At 53.9% G+C, this 17,727-nt stretch overlaps 1 protein-coding gene across 5 annotated transcripts in view; it reads right to left on the bottom strand.

Annotated features, from left to right (window-relative positions):
* Positions 1-939: 939 nt before the first annotated feature.
* Positions 940-17,727, bottom strand: part of GOLGA3 (golgin A3) — a 43,716-nt gene continuing 26,928 nt past the window's right edge. For 4 of the 5 annotated variants that reach the window (XM_060119753.1, XM_060119755.1, XM_060119757.1 and 1 more), the window contains exons 13-24: positions 17,385-17,648; positions 16,238-16,332; positions 15,304-15,523; positions 12,760-12,903; positions 11,896-12,093; positions 10,938-11,054; positions 8,907-9,046; positions 8,023-8,155; positions 7,678-7,800; positions 6,400-6,564; positions 4,870-5,033; positions 940-4,357 (exon numbers count right to left, since the gene is read on the bottom strand). In XM_060119753.1, coding sequence (XP_059975736.1) covers positions 4,141-4,357; positions 4,870-5,033; positions 6,400-6,564; positions 7,678-7,800; positions 8,023-8,155; positions 8,907-9,046; positions 10,938-11,054; positions 11,896-12,093; positions 12,760-12,903; positions 15,304-15,523; positions 16,238-16,332; positions 17,385-17,648 — 1,980 coding nt within the window. In that variant the 3' untranslated portion in view covers positions 940-4,140. The remainder of the gene's footprint in view (positions 4,358-4,869; positions 5,034-6,399; positions 6,565-7,677; positions 7,801-8,022; positions 8,156-8,906; positions 9,047-10,937; positions 11,055-11,895; positions 12,094-12,759; positions 12,904-15,303; positions 15,524-16,237; positions 16,333-17,384; positions 17,649-17,727) is intronic. The other variant, XM_060119756.1, reaches the window with a different exon arrangement.

The following is a 17,727-nucleotide window of genomic DNA, read 5'->3' as shown; positions in this document are numbered from 1 at the left end:
CTTGGGAGTCTGCACCTGGACCACTCCGGTAGCACCCACTGCACGACGGTTAAGAGGGTGCAGCACAGAACATCTAACCGACGGAGACACAACTTAAAAATAAACCCATCAACTCATTAGTTTAGCGCCTGCAAATGTTTAGCAGCTTTACAGGAAAAGGAAAACGTTCTGATACATGTAATCACGCTCTTCGTGATTATCATAGGAAAGAAACTCTGCATCCTCAGTACTTCAGGAAGTTAAGGCCACAAAAGGAGGCGGTCAGAGCATCTCCATTTAGGTCTGGGTGGTACACGTGATACCTGACCCTTGGTTATAGAAGCTCACGAGGTGGAGACACAAGAAAACATGTGTCCAACCCACCACAAAATCGAATTCTGTGACCACTGGTTTACTGCTCCTTTTCTGTACGTTTTTTACCATGCTGGTTAAATGACAACATTTAACTGAAGAATTTACATCCGGTCTACTCTCGCTGATCAAAAATGAAGTATGGATGAAGAAGGCAGGTGAGACTGGGGAGCCACCAGGTTGCGACTTGGAGTCACGGTCCCACTGCTGCAGGCAAGGGACAGTCAGTGGAGGCCAGGGGCTGGACGACACTGGGAGCACGCGCGCAGTGCGTCCACAACCTCAGGAGCGGGTTCCCCGTGAAGGAGCGTTACTCCTGTGAACACTTCCCACCTCCGTACTTACTGGCGTGTGGTGACGAGTGAAGTGCGGGTGAAGAAGGAAGAAACACGGCGAGATGCTACGCTCCTGCTGTGGTCAAAAGCAGCCACAAGAAGTTAGATTTCACGGCCATCTGAAACTCTGGCAGAACAATAAACTTCTCTTAAGTTATCTGAACAGAGTTGGTAACAACATGAGACAAAAGTTACTCCCAGTTATGACAAAATATATATATGAAAGTGAAAGCACCCCAAGGAAATATAAAAATCTTTAACAAAAAATAGTTTATTGCACAAAATTCAAGGAATTCCCAAGCACACTTAAATTTATAAAAAATCAACATGCTTTTTAAAGGTACAATTCATTGTGCATGGTGACACTTTTCCCCTGAATAGCCCCAACCTGAGGACTCCCTTTTAATGAGGAAATTTTTATTAAACGTGAATAACTTAAAACCACCGAGTTTTCTAGATCCTCTGAAGCATTCCTGTCAAGGATCCTGTTGTAACCTGAGACCACCATACACTGAGAGGCGCCCTGCGGGGAGTGAGTGAACCTGAGTGAGGCTCCGAGAGACTCTCACACGCCCCGCCCTGTGCACATCACGGCCCTTGGGGACGCTCCAGGACATTTCTCTTTCAGATCCGCTGGTCCCTTTCACTACTAGCAATCTTTACACACGACATTTAATTTTCGTTAAAAAAATACTCAGAGAAGTAGGAATATATGTCACGGTGCCCTTGCAGGCCCATGGCTTTTGCAGTATCCCTATACCAAGAAAAGTCTTTAAACCGAGGAGGAGCTGAATGAGAATTTTCCTAATGCAGCGTTCCACAGGCTGTCTTCCTCGAGGCCCACCCTGGCACCTGGACCCCAGGCCAGAGTGTGAGCCAGTTTCACATCTCATCAAAGACACTGCCTGTTACACCTTCCAAATAGTAGAACAAAGGCATGTAAATCTAAAAGATCCGTGGCATCTATCTGATGTGTACCGTGGAAAAATCAACAATAACCACTCGCAGCAAGTTATTTTTGGAACATAAGAAAATCAAGTCATAACATCACGAAGTGTCCAAGCTGACATGCTCTCCAGTGAGGACACGACATACAGGATGAACAACATACACAAATACAGCGCAACAGCAAACGTGTTTCTACACGTGCTCCAGAGTTGACTGCTGTTTTCCATGAGGAAGTTCCTAATTCCCACTTCTGCCCACAGTGGAAGAATATTTCAAACTCGGTTCACTAAAGAATCAAGCTCTGGGAGACAGGAGCGCCAGTAAAGCCCCTCAGAGAAAAAACCCGCAGCAAACGAAGAGCAGGAGATTCAGTCCAACCTCCCCCTTCAGGGTGATTTGTTAAGGAAGCCCGGACACAAGGGCCCCTGATCAGGAACTACAGGCCAGACGTGACAGCACGAGGGGCACAACACACAGGACATGGGGTGGGGGGGGCAGCCAGAGCGCTCAGGCCAGAGGCAGGCCAGGCGCGCACAGAACTAGAGGATGAAGCTGGCACAGGATAACAGCAGGAGCCCAGACGAGGCGCTGCTGAAGGCGCGTGCACATGCACACGTACACACACACGTACACACACACGTACACGCGCACGTACACACACGGAGGGTGACTCGACAAAGGGAAAAGGGGCGGGGAACAGAGACTGGCTTTCTCTTGATGGATATACTCAGGATTCCTTTATCCTTTCCTAAGGAAGATACACTGTGATTTTCTGGAAGACCTCAGCAAGGAGCAAGAAAGCAGCTACAAAATGAGGCTAAGTGTGATTTCTTGGCTCTAAAATTAAAACAAAAGATATCGCAGCCAAAATAAATAAGAACATAAATTACCATTTTTCTTTTCCAATGGTACGGAAACAATTTTGTCAAAAACGATTTCCAACTTAAAATGAAGAGTAGAATAAAGTTTCAAGTATAATTTCCAAGATTAACCCTGTACAAATGATAGACATATTTTAGACGTTCCAATACTTGCTGGGGAATTTTTTTAAACACTAAACATCTTTGTGATTAATGCTACTCTAATATTATCAATTAACCTTCTAACAGCATATTGTGAGAGAACACAAGCAGATTAAAAACACCACGCTGTCTTCTCCACAAGAGAGACCCAGGTGATGCGGTGACACGAGCGTGTCTGGCCTGATCAGTAACACCGCAGACTTCATCTTCAGACCAGCCCACCTGCACAGGGGGCCACACAGACCCGTTCTCTCTCTCTCTTCTCTAACTTGGAACAATAAACGTTATTTTAGATCATCTTAGCAAACTAGGGGCAAGCTTACAAACCTTGAGTCTCACAGTCACTCTAGGCAGGACCTCACACACTTGGGGTGTCTGATTGCAAATAAACCTCGGGAGACCCTCTCGTGCTGACCTGCCCCTTTCGCTGCTCTCCAGATGAGAGGGTCAAGGGCCTTCTCCCCCCCCTGAAGGCTGTCACCACACAGAGGCCAGCATTATCTCTTGACGACCACACAGGCGCTGGTGGACGTTGCTACACAAGGGCAAAGTGCTCCCTGGCCTGGAGCCTGTGGGAGCCCTGGCCGTGCTCCTCCTCCTCGCTTCCCCCCGCCCCACCTCTTGAGGCCTCTCCCCACGCCTCCACATCAGGTCAGTGTGTGCTGACCGTGGTGTCTATGTGGGCGTCCTGGTGGCCATCAGGCCTTCCCCGGGGGTTGGCCAAGGTGAGCGAGGCCATGCAGGGCCAGGGGTCAAACAGGTGGACGTTGTGCACTCATGGCAAGGGAAGACCCTCAAAATTAAGTGAAACTAAAATAACAAAGAACTTCTGCCTAAGAATATTTGGCTTTAGAAGGTAAATAAAATAATTACGTTTCTTAAAACATAATTTTCTGACATTCCTAAATCCTACACATACGTTACTTCCTAACTGCAGATTTTCAAAAGGCAATCAATAAAAAGACAATTCGGGTCATTCTTAAATAATATGAGCATATACTTTTTAAAGATTAGATTATGATTTCCGGTATTTATATACACGTTCTACGGAGAGATGGCTACTGAAAACAAAACAAAATAAAATAAAAACCAAAGGTACAAACGAAGTCTTGCTCCTGCAGGAAGGAAAGCTCTTTCTGAATCAGACAGGAAAGTGAGAAGCCGGACGCAGCAACGCAATGCCTCCGCCAGCGACCGTCCGAGAACAGCGTCTACGGTCAGGCCTAAGATACCTCCTTCCGCAAATAACCCTTCAGACACATTCAAAATGTCTCACTGAGACCTAAATTAGGTTTTTAAGATTTGGTCACTTTGTGGGAAAAGCTGGTTGTGACCTGCAAATGACTATCATCAATTCTCGACTCTCGTTTTGTTATTTTACTCCTTGTAACGGCCAATGCAAAACTTAACTTTCATCTCTTAGAAAAACAATAGAGCACACAGTCAAATAAATAACACAGAGAAGAGAGCGTTCCTGCGGTCAGCTACAAACACTCGGGGTGGGGATGCTCGGCGGTCACCATTCCAAAGCACTCTCTCGTGGCCCTGCTCCGACCGTGTTGCTCCATGTCTCCTCTGGGGTTGGCGTGATCGCCCAGGCGGGAGGGGCTGGCTGGGTCCCCCTGCGTCCACGAGGACAGCGACTCGTGCACAGTGACCGCGTGTGCCTCCATCTGGCGCTGCAGGCTGTCCATCTCCTGCCTGGGGAGACAGGGGAGGCGCGCGGTCAGACGACAGCCCGGGGCGCTGTTCCCCGCCCCCGAGACAGCTGGCCACCTCGGACCCGGCCCTGACGGCAGGTCGCTCACGCACACCCTCGGGGGCCCATCGAGCCTCTCTCCTGGGACAGCGCGAAAGAGACTCTGGGCATTTTCCTGTGCACCACACAGAGGCCGACACGCTGACTGGGGAGAACGTGGGAAAGACAGAGCCGAGGGTCTGCCCTGCAGGGCGTCCGCTCACAGGGCCAGAGCCACACCTGCCCTCGCCTCAGACACGGGCCTCCCACTGCCCAGCGTGCAGGGTCATTTAGCCCCAGGCAGCTCCCACCTTGGAGATGGAGGGAGAGGCACGGGACCAGCCCACGGCCAAGAAACACCACGGAGCCGCTCGCCTCTGCTGGACGTGCGGTGCTGGCAACAGGGAAGATTCTTCCAACTGAGACCTGCAACTTATTTGTAAAGACTATGAGACGGAGCCCAGAGCAGTCATACTTGAGTTGCTGGAGGCAGCTGTTGAGGTTCTTGAGGGGCTCCTTGCTCACGGCAGGCGGGGGCCGCAGCAGCTCCTCCAAAAGCGAGGCCGGCACGGGGCAGTCAGGGATCTTCACCGGCGTCACGGGGCTGGAAGAGCTGGCTTCTCCCTTCGGCTCCTTTCTCTGTTTTTAAAAGCACACGGTTAGGGGCTTCCCCGGTGGCACAGTGGTTTAAGAATCCGCCTGCCAATGCAGGGAACACGGGTTCGAGTCCTGGTCCGGGAAGATCCCACATACCACGGAGCAACTAAGCCTGTGCGCCACAACTACTGAGCCTGCGCTCTAGAGCCCGCAAGCCACAACTATCGAGCCTGTATACCACAACTACTGAAGCCCGTGAGCCACATCTACTGAGCTGCACACCACAACTATTGAGCCTGCACTCTAGAGCCTGCTAGCCACAACTACTGAGCCCGCATGCCACAACTACTGAAGCCAGCACACCTAGAGCCCGTGCTCCGCAACAAGAGAAACCACCGCAATGAGAAGTCCGCACACCGCAACGAAGAGTAGCCCCAGCTCACCGGCAACTAGAGAAAGCCCACACAGCAACGAAGACCCAATGTGGCCAAAATAAATGAATAAAATAAAAAATTAATAAATTTATTAAAAAAGAAAAAAGGCACACAGTTAGCTCTCCCACTCGGAGGCTGACGCCCCCGCCCCTTCCCCGAGGGTCCCCGCCGTCACACGTGGTCTTCGAGGCGCCTGCCCAGCTCCCCTTGGGATTCTGGGGAAGCACTTCCCACTCGTTCTAAATCGGCAGAGCTGGCAGCCACGGGGGTTCAAGAAATGTTGGCTGAATAGAAAACCTTCTTCCTAACGCATGAACCAACACTACAATCCTGGCTCCTCAGGAGGCCGGAGCTGCCGAGAGCCCCCTAAATGAGAGCTCGTGGTGGGAGCTTTCCAGAGAGACCATGGCCTTGACTCTGAGTTTCCCTAAGAAATTAAGTCCATTTTCCAACTCATAAGACTCCCCTTCCTAGGACTTCAAATTTTTCCACAGATAAGCAAACCGTGCTAAAGAAACCTCTGAATCCAAGTGACTCCTTTGCACCTGCAAAATGCTTACATTGACTGAGTAGAAAAACAGACAGTGCGTGAACAGAGCTCGTGACGGCGCTGCAGGGTCCCCGGGCCCCTGAGCCTGTCCTGGCAGCTGCTGTGTCCCAGCTGGTCTCGCCTAGAGGCCCAGGGGCTCTTGTTAACACAAGCAAACCATGCCCTCATTTGCTTTATAAAGCATAGGACAATAAAATGGCATCTAAATTCATAGAAAGAGGCAAACATTCTGTTGGAAAAAGCTCTAAATTAAAAAGATTTGGCCTGTGGTCCAAGGAGAACACCCATCGTCATCTATCTTCACACAACCGTCACTCAGTGTTGGTTAAGGTAACTCTGTGACTGGCTGACTGACTGGAAAGCCTGCCAGCCTCCCGCCAACACATCTCCGGAGGCCCCACCAGCCGCCCGGGGGGCCCAGTACCGTCTTGGCTGCTCCCCGCCGCAGGTCCAGCTTGAGCTGCTGGTTTTGCTGGAGCAGCGTCTTCATGTTGCTCTTCAGTTCCGACACTTTAGCTTGAAGCATGAATTTATCTTTCTGGGTCAGGGACAGATCTTCCCGTACCATCTCCAGCTCAGATTTAATATTCTAAAGAAAGTGAAAAAGTCATAGATTTTAAAACTGAAAGGTCTTGGGCTTCCCTGGTGGCGCAGTGGTTAAGAATCCACCTGCCAATGCAGGGGACATGGGTTTGAGCCCTGGTCCGGGAAGATCCCACATGCTGCAGAGCAACTAAGCCCGTGCGCCACAACTACTGAGCCTGCGCTCGGAAGCCCGCGAGCCACAACTACTGAAGCCCGCGAGTCTAGAGCCCGTGTTCTGCAACCCACCACAGTGAGAAGTCCGCGCACCACAATGAAGAGTAGCCCCACCTCGCCACAACTAGAGGAAGCCTGTGCACAGCAACGAAGACCCAATGCAGCCAAAAATAAATAAATTAATAATTTTTTTTTTAAAAAGTGGTAAATGTATAACCCACGTAAGTTAAAAAAAGAAAACTGAAAGGTCTTCAACACACTGCACAAATCTGTTTGTACGTCACAATTCCAAGGGGTTGGAACTTTCAGCCTTCATGAGTCGCTCCCCTCCCCCCGCCACTCCTCTCCAAGAGTCTACACTGTAGAGAATCTGGTTACAGTCCTGTCCTCTACGTTCCCAGCCACATTTCAGAGCCTCTGCCGAGGGGCCGGTAACATTCCCACATCCACATCTGACAATGAACCCAACCCTTGTTTAAACTCCAAGATCAGTTACTAGAGTAAGCCTAACTGTTCCTAAGACAGAATACAAGTCAGTTCTGGTTATCTCAAGCTGTCCACCTACAAGCAGGAATCCCGGTCAGAGTCACGTTCCCGACCCTTTCCTCAAGCAGTCAAGACTGTGCCTAGATTTCTTCGTAGAGAAGCTTATCACAGACTGGCGAATGGAACTGTCTCATTTTTTGGACTTAATGAGATCCCGTTTCTGGGACACACCGCAGAGTTCAGCCCAGGGTGGGGCCCTGGGGCTCTGGTCTCTGCTCAGCATCCCTCAGCTGCCTGACCTGGGCTTCTCTCTGAAATGGGATAATGTCTGCAGAGCAGTTTGGTGGGAACATTCAAGCCACTGAGAACTCCTGCTGCGCATGGTCCAGGGTGGAGCTGGTGCAGCGCTGCCCGGGGCGTGCACACGCCCCGTACACGCCCCGTACACACCCCGTACCTGCAGTGACTGCTGTATCCCATCCACCTCCTGTTTACTCTGCCGCTCAGTCACGTCCAGCTGCTGCTTCAAGGACTGGATTTCTCTCTCTTTCTGATCCACCTCCCATTTGAGATTTTCCATCTAGAGAAGGGAAAAAGTCACACGACCAAAAGAATTTTAAAATGGCTTTCTTGCATTATAACATTGCTCTAACTATATCTCTGCGTATCATTTAATATCATACTTAGAAAAAATAAATATCCCTTTCCAAGAAGGCAGAGAATGAAGTGAATGTGTCAACCAGCAGAGTCTAGCTCTGTAAGTCCTGTTAACTGGAGATGTAAAGCCGCCCCGGCGGGTCACCTCTTGGTTTCCTACGGGCTCTTTGCTCAGCTGCTCATCCAGCTGCTTCTGCAGGAGCTGGAGCTGGGTCCGGGCCTCTGCCAGCTCTGCCTGGAACTTTGCTATTTCCTGGGAATGTTTCCCCTCCTGAATCCTAGCATAAAAAACAAGGAAGAGTGAAATTACAGCATTCTTCCAATTACCTTCCCACTCAAAAATGTTGTCAGTTGAATGTTACATGTCCTGGGTTGACACGCATCATGACAAAAACTCCCATACTGCTCACCCTGGGCAGGGACTATTCTAGGAGCTCTGCAATGCGCTAGCTCAACTAATCCTCACAACCCCCGGGGAGGGACGCTTTGTGAGCCCAGTTCACGGATTATGACGGGAGGGACCGATGCACGTGCAGTGCCCAACACATGTGCCTGCATGGGTGCGAGCCAAGGCCACCCCAATGGGAGCCACGCACCACAACGAAGGGAAGCCCGAGGGGAGCTGGGGAGGCGTCTCGAAGACCACGTGTGACGGCGGGGACCCTTAGGGAAGGGGTGGGGGCATCAGCCTCTGAGTAGGAGAGCTAACTGTGTGCCTTTTTTTTAAAAATAAATTTATTCACTTTTTATTTTTTTAATTTTTTTTTGGCCGCGTTGGGTCTTCGTGAGCACAGCCCCCAGGGCTCTCTCTTCTCAGAGAAGAACCAGCAGGGCACAGAGTGGGAGCACACGGCATCAGGGCCAAAGTTTCAGACGTAAGCTGCGCAGCCTGAGACGGCAATCGGATCTCTCTCTCCTTCTCCGATCTGCCTGCAGAGTACTCAGCGATCTGCCAGGACACTGGGGCCCTGGTGCGCTGAAGGCACTAACGAGGTGGGGGGGGGGGCGGCCCCGCCCACTCGCACTCACTGGAGCCCGTCTGCCTCCGCCTGCAGCCTCTGCACCTCCCGCTCCTTGGCCTGCAGCTCCTTCTTCACCTCGCTCAGCTCTAAGGTGGCGGCCTTAAAATGGCGGCGGTTGTGCCCCGCTTCCGCCTGGGCGGCAGCAACCTGGAAAGAAGGACACGGCGTCACCGAGGACGGGCGCAGCCTCACAGGACGTGCCTGGGCTCGTGGCGGCCGCCGCCCAGCCCCTCGCATCCTAGCTGCTCTCGCAGGCCTTCCTTCCAAAGCCTTCTGAGGTCCCCGTCAAGGATGAAAGTACTGAACACACACTTGGCCCTCAAGTGTGCAACGTGGTAGCAGCACCTGCTGAGCGAGCAAATGTGCCCAACTTTCTTGGTCTGAATAGTCGTTACAGTCTTCCTCAAGTGTATCTGCATAGTTCTTGTTACATGTATTCATAATTCACGTATCTGGGAGGAATCTACCTTTCCATCACACCATCTAACTGTAATAAAGCTATTGCTCATTATCCATTTAGGATGTAACTAGCTTGTTTCATAGTTAACAACAGTTTATCTCAAGGTTTCTGAGAAAACAAGCACATTCTCAGAATATAACGAAATTTTCCTTTCCAACAGTTTAGTTTTCTTGTCTAATTGCACTAGCAAGCACTTCATTTCAAAGAAGTTTAGTAAAAATATTTATAGTATATTACAGATGAATCTAGAAAGAACTCATACATGAATGGAAAAAAAACTCCAATGTAAGATATCAGCCGTGGTTGTCACTAGGTAGAGATTCAAGATGATCTGTACTTTAATCTCTGTGCACACTAAAAATTTTTACTAGCATGTACTATTTTTACAATCAAGACAATCAGACCAAATGCACTTAGAGGAATAAATAAGCATCATTTACAATTACTGCCCTTAAAAAAAGAAATCAAAGTGAAATATACATTATCCCCCCCAGCACCTTTCGTTAAAAATCTCCTAGTTACAACGTCTTTAAGGTGAGAATAAAACTATTAAGTGATACCTGAGTACAGAGCAAAAGATAGGAAGGTGGGGATAGAAAAGTAGGGAGTGTTGCTGACTCAGTTCGGAACCATTAGACGTGCAGCAACTCCACGCAAGGATAAAACATCAGCTGCAGGTGAGGCAAACGTGGGTCAAGAATAAGCCAATAATTGTTCATGTTAAAATATTCTTAACGTATCTTAAAACTAGTTCTACTTTAAAAGAATGTCTTGCTGTCTCACCCAGGAAATAAAGAACTATTCCCTTCTATCTCCAGTGTACTTTCGTGGAGAAATTTTTAAAGAATGTGGCAAAGCCCACGTCACATGCACCAACACACGCATGAACGTGCCAATGACAAACATGTTCTGAGCATCTGCTCTGTGCAGGCACTGGGGACATGAGAGTAAACAAGCCGCAGACCTCGTCCCAGGAAGCTGACAGTCTAACAAGGAAAGAGCTTTACAGAAACCACAGACGAGGCATCACGACAGTAAAAATTTTAAAGTGCACGGCCTGAGGTCCACTCTAGCTCGCAGGGTGGCCAGGGCAGGCCCCTCTGCGGGATGAGCCACCTGATGCACTGGTGAACAGCTGAGCATGGAAAGGAGCAGCCAGGAAGACTGCTCCAAATGCAGAACATGGCCATGGGTCTCCAGAACCAGGTTTTTGGTTGCATTTTTAACACAAATAAACATACACTGCTCTGCAGTTTGCTTTTTAACTCCACACTATGTGCAAGGTATCTTTCCCCAGCAAAATATGTAGCTACGGAGCTCTGTGCACATATCTTAGAGCCGCACGACGGCACACACTCTTTCACTGATGAGCACAGGGTGGGGGCCCTCTCCAGCCTCGCTGTCGCCAACCCCATGATGATACCCCGTCCTTGGACATGTCAGCAAAGGTATTCACACACTAAGTTCCTGGAAGGGAACTCGTGTCAAGGGTACTAATACTCAGTTTTCAGACATTAAAAAATTACATTCCAGAGGCTCTATGAGGCTGCAATCTGGAACCGGTTGGAAGACACACACCTGCTCCTTGAGGCTGTGCACCGTCACCTTTTCCTTCTGTAGCGCGGCCTGCAAGGCCTGGACGAGCTGCTTCAGCTGGCGGTCCTCCTCCTCTTTGCGCTGCAAAACTGCCTGCACCTACAGCACATTCCAAGAGTGGTAAGGAAGGAAGAACGTCAAATTTCCAAAGCCTGAAGGGCCCTGGGAACAAGCAGGGGCCACTCTGATCAGTGCCGCGTGGGGGAGTCTAGCGTCACGGGGGCTCAAGACATCATGACGTGTTGCCAACAAGGGTACAAGCCAGGAAAGGAGTGAGAATTCCACCTCTGGAGAACACCGTGAGCAAAACCAAAATCTCAGATCACAGGAGTATCATCAATCATATGATCATATTCAAGCATCTCGTTAGGAACCCAAAAGATGCATATAAACCCAGGGCTATCAACGCAATCACCTCCGTAGCAAGGCTGCCCGGGGCAGGAGTGGTGGGAACTAAGGAAGCGCTCTAAAATCTGGTGAATTCAAGGCATGGGCTGGGCTGGGCTGCTGAACCCCATTTGAAGACTTCCCTGAAATGCCCAGAGGGGCTGCAGAGCGGAGGAGCTAACAACGGGATCTGCAAGGAGAGCCCCATTGGGGTTTGAACCCCAGTGCTGAATCACAGGAGGCCCTCGGGTCAGAGTCCCTTATGCACAGCATGACTGCCTTGAGCTGGGAAAGGGTCCCCTCTACCCTCCGAGAGTCGCCCACCCAAAAGGAACGTTATGGGCTGAGCCTAGCCTCTCCACAGCTCAGCTGCAGGGAGACACAGGCTCCCCAGATCCACCCCCGCCTCAGGGCGGGCAGAGGGGCTGCAACTCCAGCAGATTCTCTGGCCCTTACCCTGTAGGTGGCTGTGATGGCCAAGTGCAGACCATCACAGCCCTCAGAGGGCTGCCCCACCTGCAGCAAGTCTCCTGCTGCAAAGGAGTTTCCATACCTGCAGGTTCAGCTGGACCAGGTCTGCTTCCCTCTTGGCTAGAGCCGTCTCTAAGATGCCGTTGTGTTCCCTCAAGGCTGCGCTGGACTGTCCAAGGCCCATAAGCTTCCCTCTCTCATGCTCTAAGTCCAGAGCCAACTTCTTATTCGACTCCTCAAGGCACTTTATCTTCCTCCTGAAGCCTCTGGACTCTTGCAGCTGAAACAAACCAAAGTCACCGTGACATCAGGGGGTTGCCCATTCTGGCTCGTGGAGCGCTCGTACACCAGGAACTGAACAGCTAACACCACCCGCAAGAACGCACAGGCGAGCACTGCCCCAGACACGAGGGCCCTCGCCTCACAGCTGGGAAGGCTGCCGCAGCCACACCCCTTCTCTCCTGGACCCACAGCTGACGGCCCAGCCCTCCCCCGGGGACCCCAGCCCTCCCCCGGGGACCGTGGGCTTGCGGAGAAGCACACCCAGGGTCGGAGCCCAGGCAGGCCTGGACTGTGAGAGACAAATGTCAACTGTGCATGCAGCCCCGCGGCCCCCAACAGCCACCTTGGGACCCTGTGCAGAGCCCTAGGTGACACCACCACGCTGCTCATGTGGCACCACCCGAAGCCACGACCGTCTGGGCCTGAGAGTTACGTGGAGTTCCTCTAAAGGGTCGAGCCCCTTTGAGCCGGGTGTCTCGTCTGCCACACCAGAGAGGCAGCGGGCACAGCGGGCCCCGCTGCAGCGCGTGCGTGCGTGGCTCCGGCAGGGCGGGTGCTCAGAGACCCGGGCAAGCGGCCGATGGCCCCGGAAACGCAGGGCGGAGGCCGAGCGCCCGGGCCAGCGGCACCGCCCTGAATGCAGGGCCGCACGGCGCCTGCCTACCTCGTCCTCCAGCTCCAGCACCCTCTCCCGCTGCTCCTCCAGCTGCTGGCCGGTCAGCGTGATGACCTCCTGCAGCTCCCCCTCCAGCATTCTCTTGCTGTGGCCCACAGCCTGCAGCTCCGCCTCCAGGGCCTGGACCCGCTCCTGAGGGCCGGGACGGAAGGTGGGTTTGGTCACGGGTCCCACCACGTAGCCCGGCTCAGCACTGACGGCACGAGGCTGCGACCACACGCGACAGGTGATCGGCTCCCTGCAGCCTTCCCTCTCCCTTACAGGACACGGTCAGCTACCGGGTAGCCACACAGTAATGACTCACAAACTCACTTTTTCACTTAATGCTTTGAAAACACAGAAAGATAAGAGCTACCAATTACCGTCTGTGGCAACTAAGCTGCACCAGGCACAAGGTAACCAATGCCACACGCGTGTGCACACACACGTGCTCACACACACACACACACAAATGCACATGCACACACTCTCTTCCTGCTGCTGCTGTGGGGCAGGCGCTGATCTGAGCACCTCACAGGTGTCTCTCCACAGAGCCGTCCTAGTGAGGGAGGCTCTACCATTCACCTCATCTTGGCCTCATTTTCTTTAAATAAATTTATTTATTTATTTTCATGGCTGCACGCGGGCTTTCTCTAGTTGCGGCGAGCGTAGGCTACTGTTCGTTGCCGTGCGCAGGCTTCTCATTGCGTTGGCTTCTCTTGTTGCGGAGCACAGGGTCTAGGCACGCGGGCTTCAGTAGTTGTGGCTCACGGGCTTAGCTGCTCTGCGGCACCTGGGATCCTCCCAGACCAGGGCTCGAACCCGTGTCCCCTGCATTGGCAGGCGGATTCTCAACCACTGCGCCACCAAGGAAGCCCCATCGGCCTCATTTTTTTTTTTTTTCTTTTTAGTTTATACTGGAGTAGAATTGATCAACAATGTTGTGTTAGTTTCAGGTGTACAGCAAAGTGATTCAGTTACATATACCTGTATCTATCTTTTTTCAAATTCTTTTCCCATTTAGGTTGTTACAGAATATTGAGCAGAGTTCCCTGTGCCGCACAGTAGGTCCTTGTTGGTTATCCTCGGCCTCCATTTTACTGAGGATCAGCAAGGTGAGTGAGCTGCCTGAGACCCCACCTCACCAGGGCTGAAGTACAGGCTGAACCAGGATTTTGGCTCCCAGGCTATGCTTCTGCCCAGCTGCCACCGGCTGTGCAGCAAGGGGGTGACAGACTGCATGGCAGTGACACACACTGCTGGTACCATGTAAGTCAAAGAATTAAACAGAGAGAGATTTTAAAGTAAAAAGGAAGTTGCAATTGAGTAAGTTCTCCCCCTCCCAATGTAAAAAGCAAGCATGTGAGAGGGAATACTGAATTCATGTATTTTGACAAGAGGACACCCCGCTATGCTACACTGTCCTCGAACTTACGAATTCTTAAACTGAGAGGAGAAACAAAGATGAGAAAAAAATATGATTACTAAGCACAAGGGAAATGACTCAAATCGGTGGGTGATAAACAAAACGCAGAGTTTTATACCCACTAGCCAAAGTAAAAGGAGGTGGTCAGATCCAGACTGCAAGGATCTGGGGACCAGGACACTCGTGACTGACAGAGTGACAGTGTGACGCCCAGAGGAGACCTGAGAGCGTCCACTACATGCACACATGCACGCACACACACACACACACGCGCGCGCGCGCGTGCCCACCCTGCTGCCGGTCCCCCACCCTAAACAATAACCCAAAGCCAAAGGCTCTCTCTCGCCTCAGGACACCACGGGGGAAGGACAGTCCCAGCGGCTCCCAGCCCTCGCCGTGTGCAGAGGCCCCTCTGCCTCCCGGACCCGAGCGTTTCACAGGCACTTCCCTCCACTACATCACACGTGCTGTCCACCTTGAGGGCCGTCCGTCGCAGAGCCGTCGGCAACCCGCCCCCGCTGGCCTCCGAGACGCCTCCCATCGGCTCCTGCACTTGGCTCCCATCACCTCAGCTACCGTCACAGCCTCTCCTGGCCTTGGGTCCTCCCGACAGGACAGTGGCCAGGTCTCAGCTCGCTGTCACACGGAAGGTCCGCTCCAAACCCCCCGACTCCGGCCCCCAGCCCCTCCAGCCAGACCCCTACTTGGCCCCGTGCCCCCCAGACCCAGCGCACAGGAGCAGCATTCTGCTGAGGTGCCCGCCGTCACGCAAGACCAGTTCAGACGCCACCTGTCCAAAAGGCTGTCCTGGACCCCTTGACCCTCACCCCAAGCCCTCTCACACCCCACGCATGGTGCTCACAGAACCTCCTCCCCAGACATGAGGAGGGCCAGGGCCAGCAGGGCGAGCGCCCCGCACGTGTTCACAGGGGTCAAACGCAGCATCAGACCCCCGGTCACATTGCTACCGCGAGGTATTCTGAAGAAACGCTGCCCACACGCTGGCCCCATACCTCCTTTCTAGACCCTCCTAGGAGGGATGCGGAGGGGAGGTGCCTGTACACGTCATGCCCCTGCAGCCCCCTGCACCGATTCTCTGTGACCGGCGGAGTCGGCGGGTTACCCACGTGCAGGGTGTGGTCGCTGCCGCCGCCGCCGGCCACCTGGGCTCTCAGCTGGCTCAGCTCGGCCTCGGCCGCCTCCTTGGCCGCAAGGGCCTCCTGCAGGCGGCGGCTGAGGATGCCCACGGCATGCTCATAGGCCTTGTGCTTGGTCTTCATCTCCTTCTGTGCGCTGCTCAGGTCTGAGCCCAGCTGCTTCATCTTCTGCTTCTGTTTGGTGATGGCCCTGGGGCGTGGCAGAGATAGAAGGAAGTCTCAGCTCACCTCTGACCCACTTGTCACACCAAGCAAAGGCCAAGTGCGTCTCCATCCAAGCTCCACCCTCATCTGCCCCCAGCTCCACCCTCTCCAGCACTGCGCTGCCCAGAACCCAACTCCCCAGGATGTGGTCGGTGGGTGTTCCCTACAGAGCCCAGCACCGTGCTTTCGTGTGTCCTGCTCCCCTCTTGGAGCTGCTTAAACCGCCTTGTGGAGACAGAGAAGACTCCTCTCCTACCAAACGGAAGCTTCCAGCGCTCTTCCTGACCAGCAGCAAGGAACCCAACACTCAGGCTCACAGTACATCAGCGCTGACAGAGCAGAGTGGTGCGGGACGCGCCGCGCGAGTGAAAGGCCTGGCGCGGGCCAGGTGAGAACGGGCACAGGTGTGCACCCGGGGCAGTGCGCTGGGGGTGCGAAGGGTGCTGCCACAAGCGCTTGACATGAAAAGTCAAATGAAAACAAAAACAAACGGGGAGTGTTTGTGAAAGGATGTGTTAACACACCCACGTATAACCGTCAGATCACGACGGAATCACTTTTCCAGCTTTAAACTTGGACTCTAACTTCCCAGGCCACCTGTTGTAGACCGGCGAGGGCTGGACAGACAGTGCTGGGGGGGCCCGCACGGCTCACACCCACCGCCCGGCCTCCCGCCAGCACGCGCCCCGCACCCACGTACCTCGAGGCTTCTTGCTGTAGCTCTTCTATCTGTTTCTTGAGCACCTCGTTGGCCTCCGTGAGAGCAGCCACCTGCTCTTTATCGAACTGCAAAGACTTCCCATAAAGGGAGGAAGAGACAAGATGAGGAGTGCCAAGACTTCTACCTGAAGCCCAAATGTCGGACTGGCTTCCTCTCAGGGCCGCCTTGCAGGACACGGGCTTTGAGGAAGACCCTGGCCGAGGACCCCGCGAAAAGCGGCCATTTCACGGAGGCCGAGGGTCCTGCACCGCCCGTGTCAAGGCCGCTGGTGGGACAGGCGGGAAGAGCCGCCAACGAGAACGCCTCAGGCGACGGCTCCCACCCGGTCCCCTCCCCGGCTTCTCCCAGCACCTCGGGGTAGCCTCACACCCCCTCCTGGCCTTGCCCGCTGCCCCATCTCCCCCTGTGCAATGAGCACTGTCCCCCCAGGACCGGCTCGGCCCTCGCAGCCGCGAGCCCCACGTCCCGCAGCTGCGGGGGTCCCACCAGCCCCTGGCTCCCCACAGCCCCCGGGCCCTCTTGTCCCGCCTGCACTCTCATGGCTCTCAGCTGCGGCCTCCAGCCTACCTGCCTCCCTGGACCCTGCCCGGCCCTCTGTGGGACTTCTGACACGTCACACGTAAGATGCAGCCCTCAGCCTGACACCCTGCCCGCCGCTCTCCCCAGGTCTACCGCCTGCCTCAGAGACGCTCCTCAGCTGCAGGCACCCGGCCTGAGGTCCCCCTCCCCGGCCCCGTGCCAGACACCCTCAGCGGGACAGCCTCCGCTGTCTCTCCCAGACTCCGCCGGCCACGGCGGCCCTGGTGCGTGCACAGCAAATCCGGCCCCACCGCCCTGAAAGCCCGGAGCCCAGAGCAGCTGCTGCAGGCGGCCCGGCCCACGTCCCCGTGCGCCCGCTCACCCCACGGTGCCCTGCGCCCCCTGCTGCCTCTCTCCGGCGCCCACTCAAACGCCGGCTCGGACTGTCTCAGGACCCCCCCACGGCTCTCCTCCGCCTGGATCTGAGCTCCAGGAGGGCCTTACTCTAGTCTGTTTCTCCAGAACCTCTCCACAGGCCCCGCCCCGCCCACCGTACAGCCCCAGGCCCGTTCGGCTGAACCTTCACAAGTCAAAGGCGTCCCCAGACCTGCAAGTGCGTCTCCATCTCGTCGCGCTCCCTCTGCGTGGACTGGAGGTGCCCTTCAAGATCCACCACCTGCTGACGGGCCTGTGACGCCTCCCTCTGCAGACGCGAGTGCTGCACCTCCGCAGCCCGCTTCTCCCCTTGAAGTCTGACGGCCTCCTGCCGCTGCTCCTTCACCTCCGAGTCCAGCCTCCTCTTTGCGGCCTTCAGCTCGCCGATGAGCTGGTCTTTGGAGGTGGCGTCCCGGCGGTAGGCCTCCACCATCACCTGCCCAACAGGCCGGAAGCTGCAGCCCGCAGGGCGGGTCTTCCAAGGGCTCAAGCCGTTTAAACAAAAATGCTCACCA

This window comes from Mesoplodon densirostris, chromosome 15, assembly GCF_025265405.1.
Source record: "Mesoplodon densirostris isolate mMesDen1 chromosome 15, mMesDen1 primary haplotype, whole genome shotgun sequence".
Taxonomy (NCBI): domain Eukaryota; kingdom Metazoa; phylum Chordata; class Mammalia; order Artiodactyla; family Ziphiidae; genus Mesoplodon; species Mesoplodon densirostris.
The sequence above is the reverse complement of the archived record's forward strand: the minus strand, read 5'-3'. Positions and strand labels throughout refer to the sequence as shown.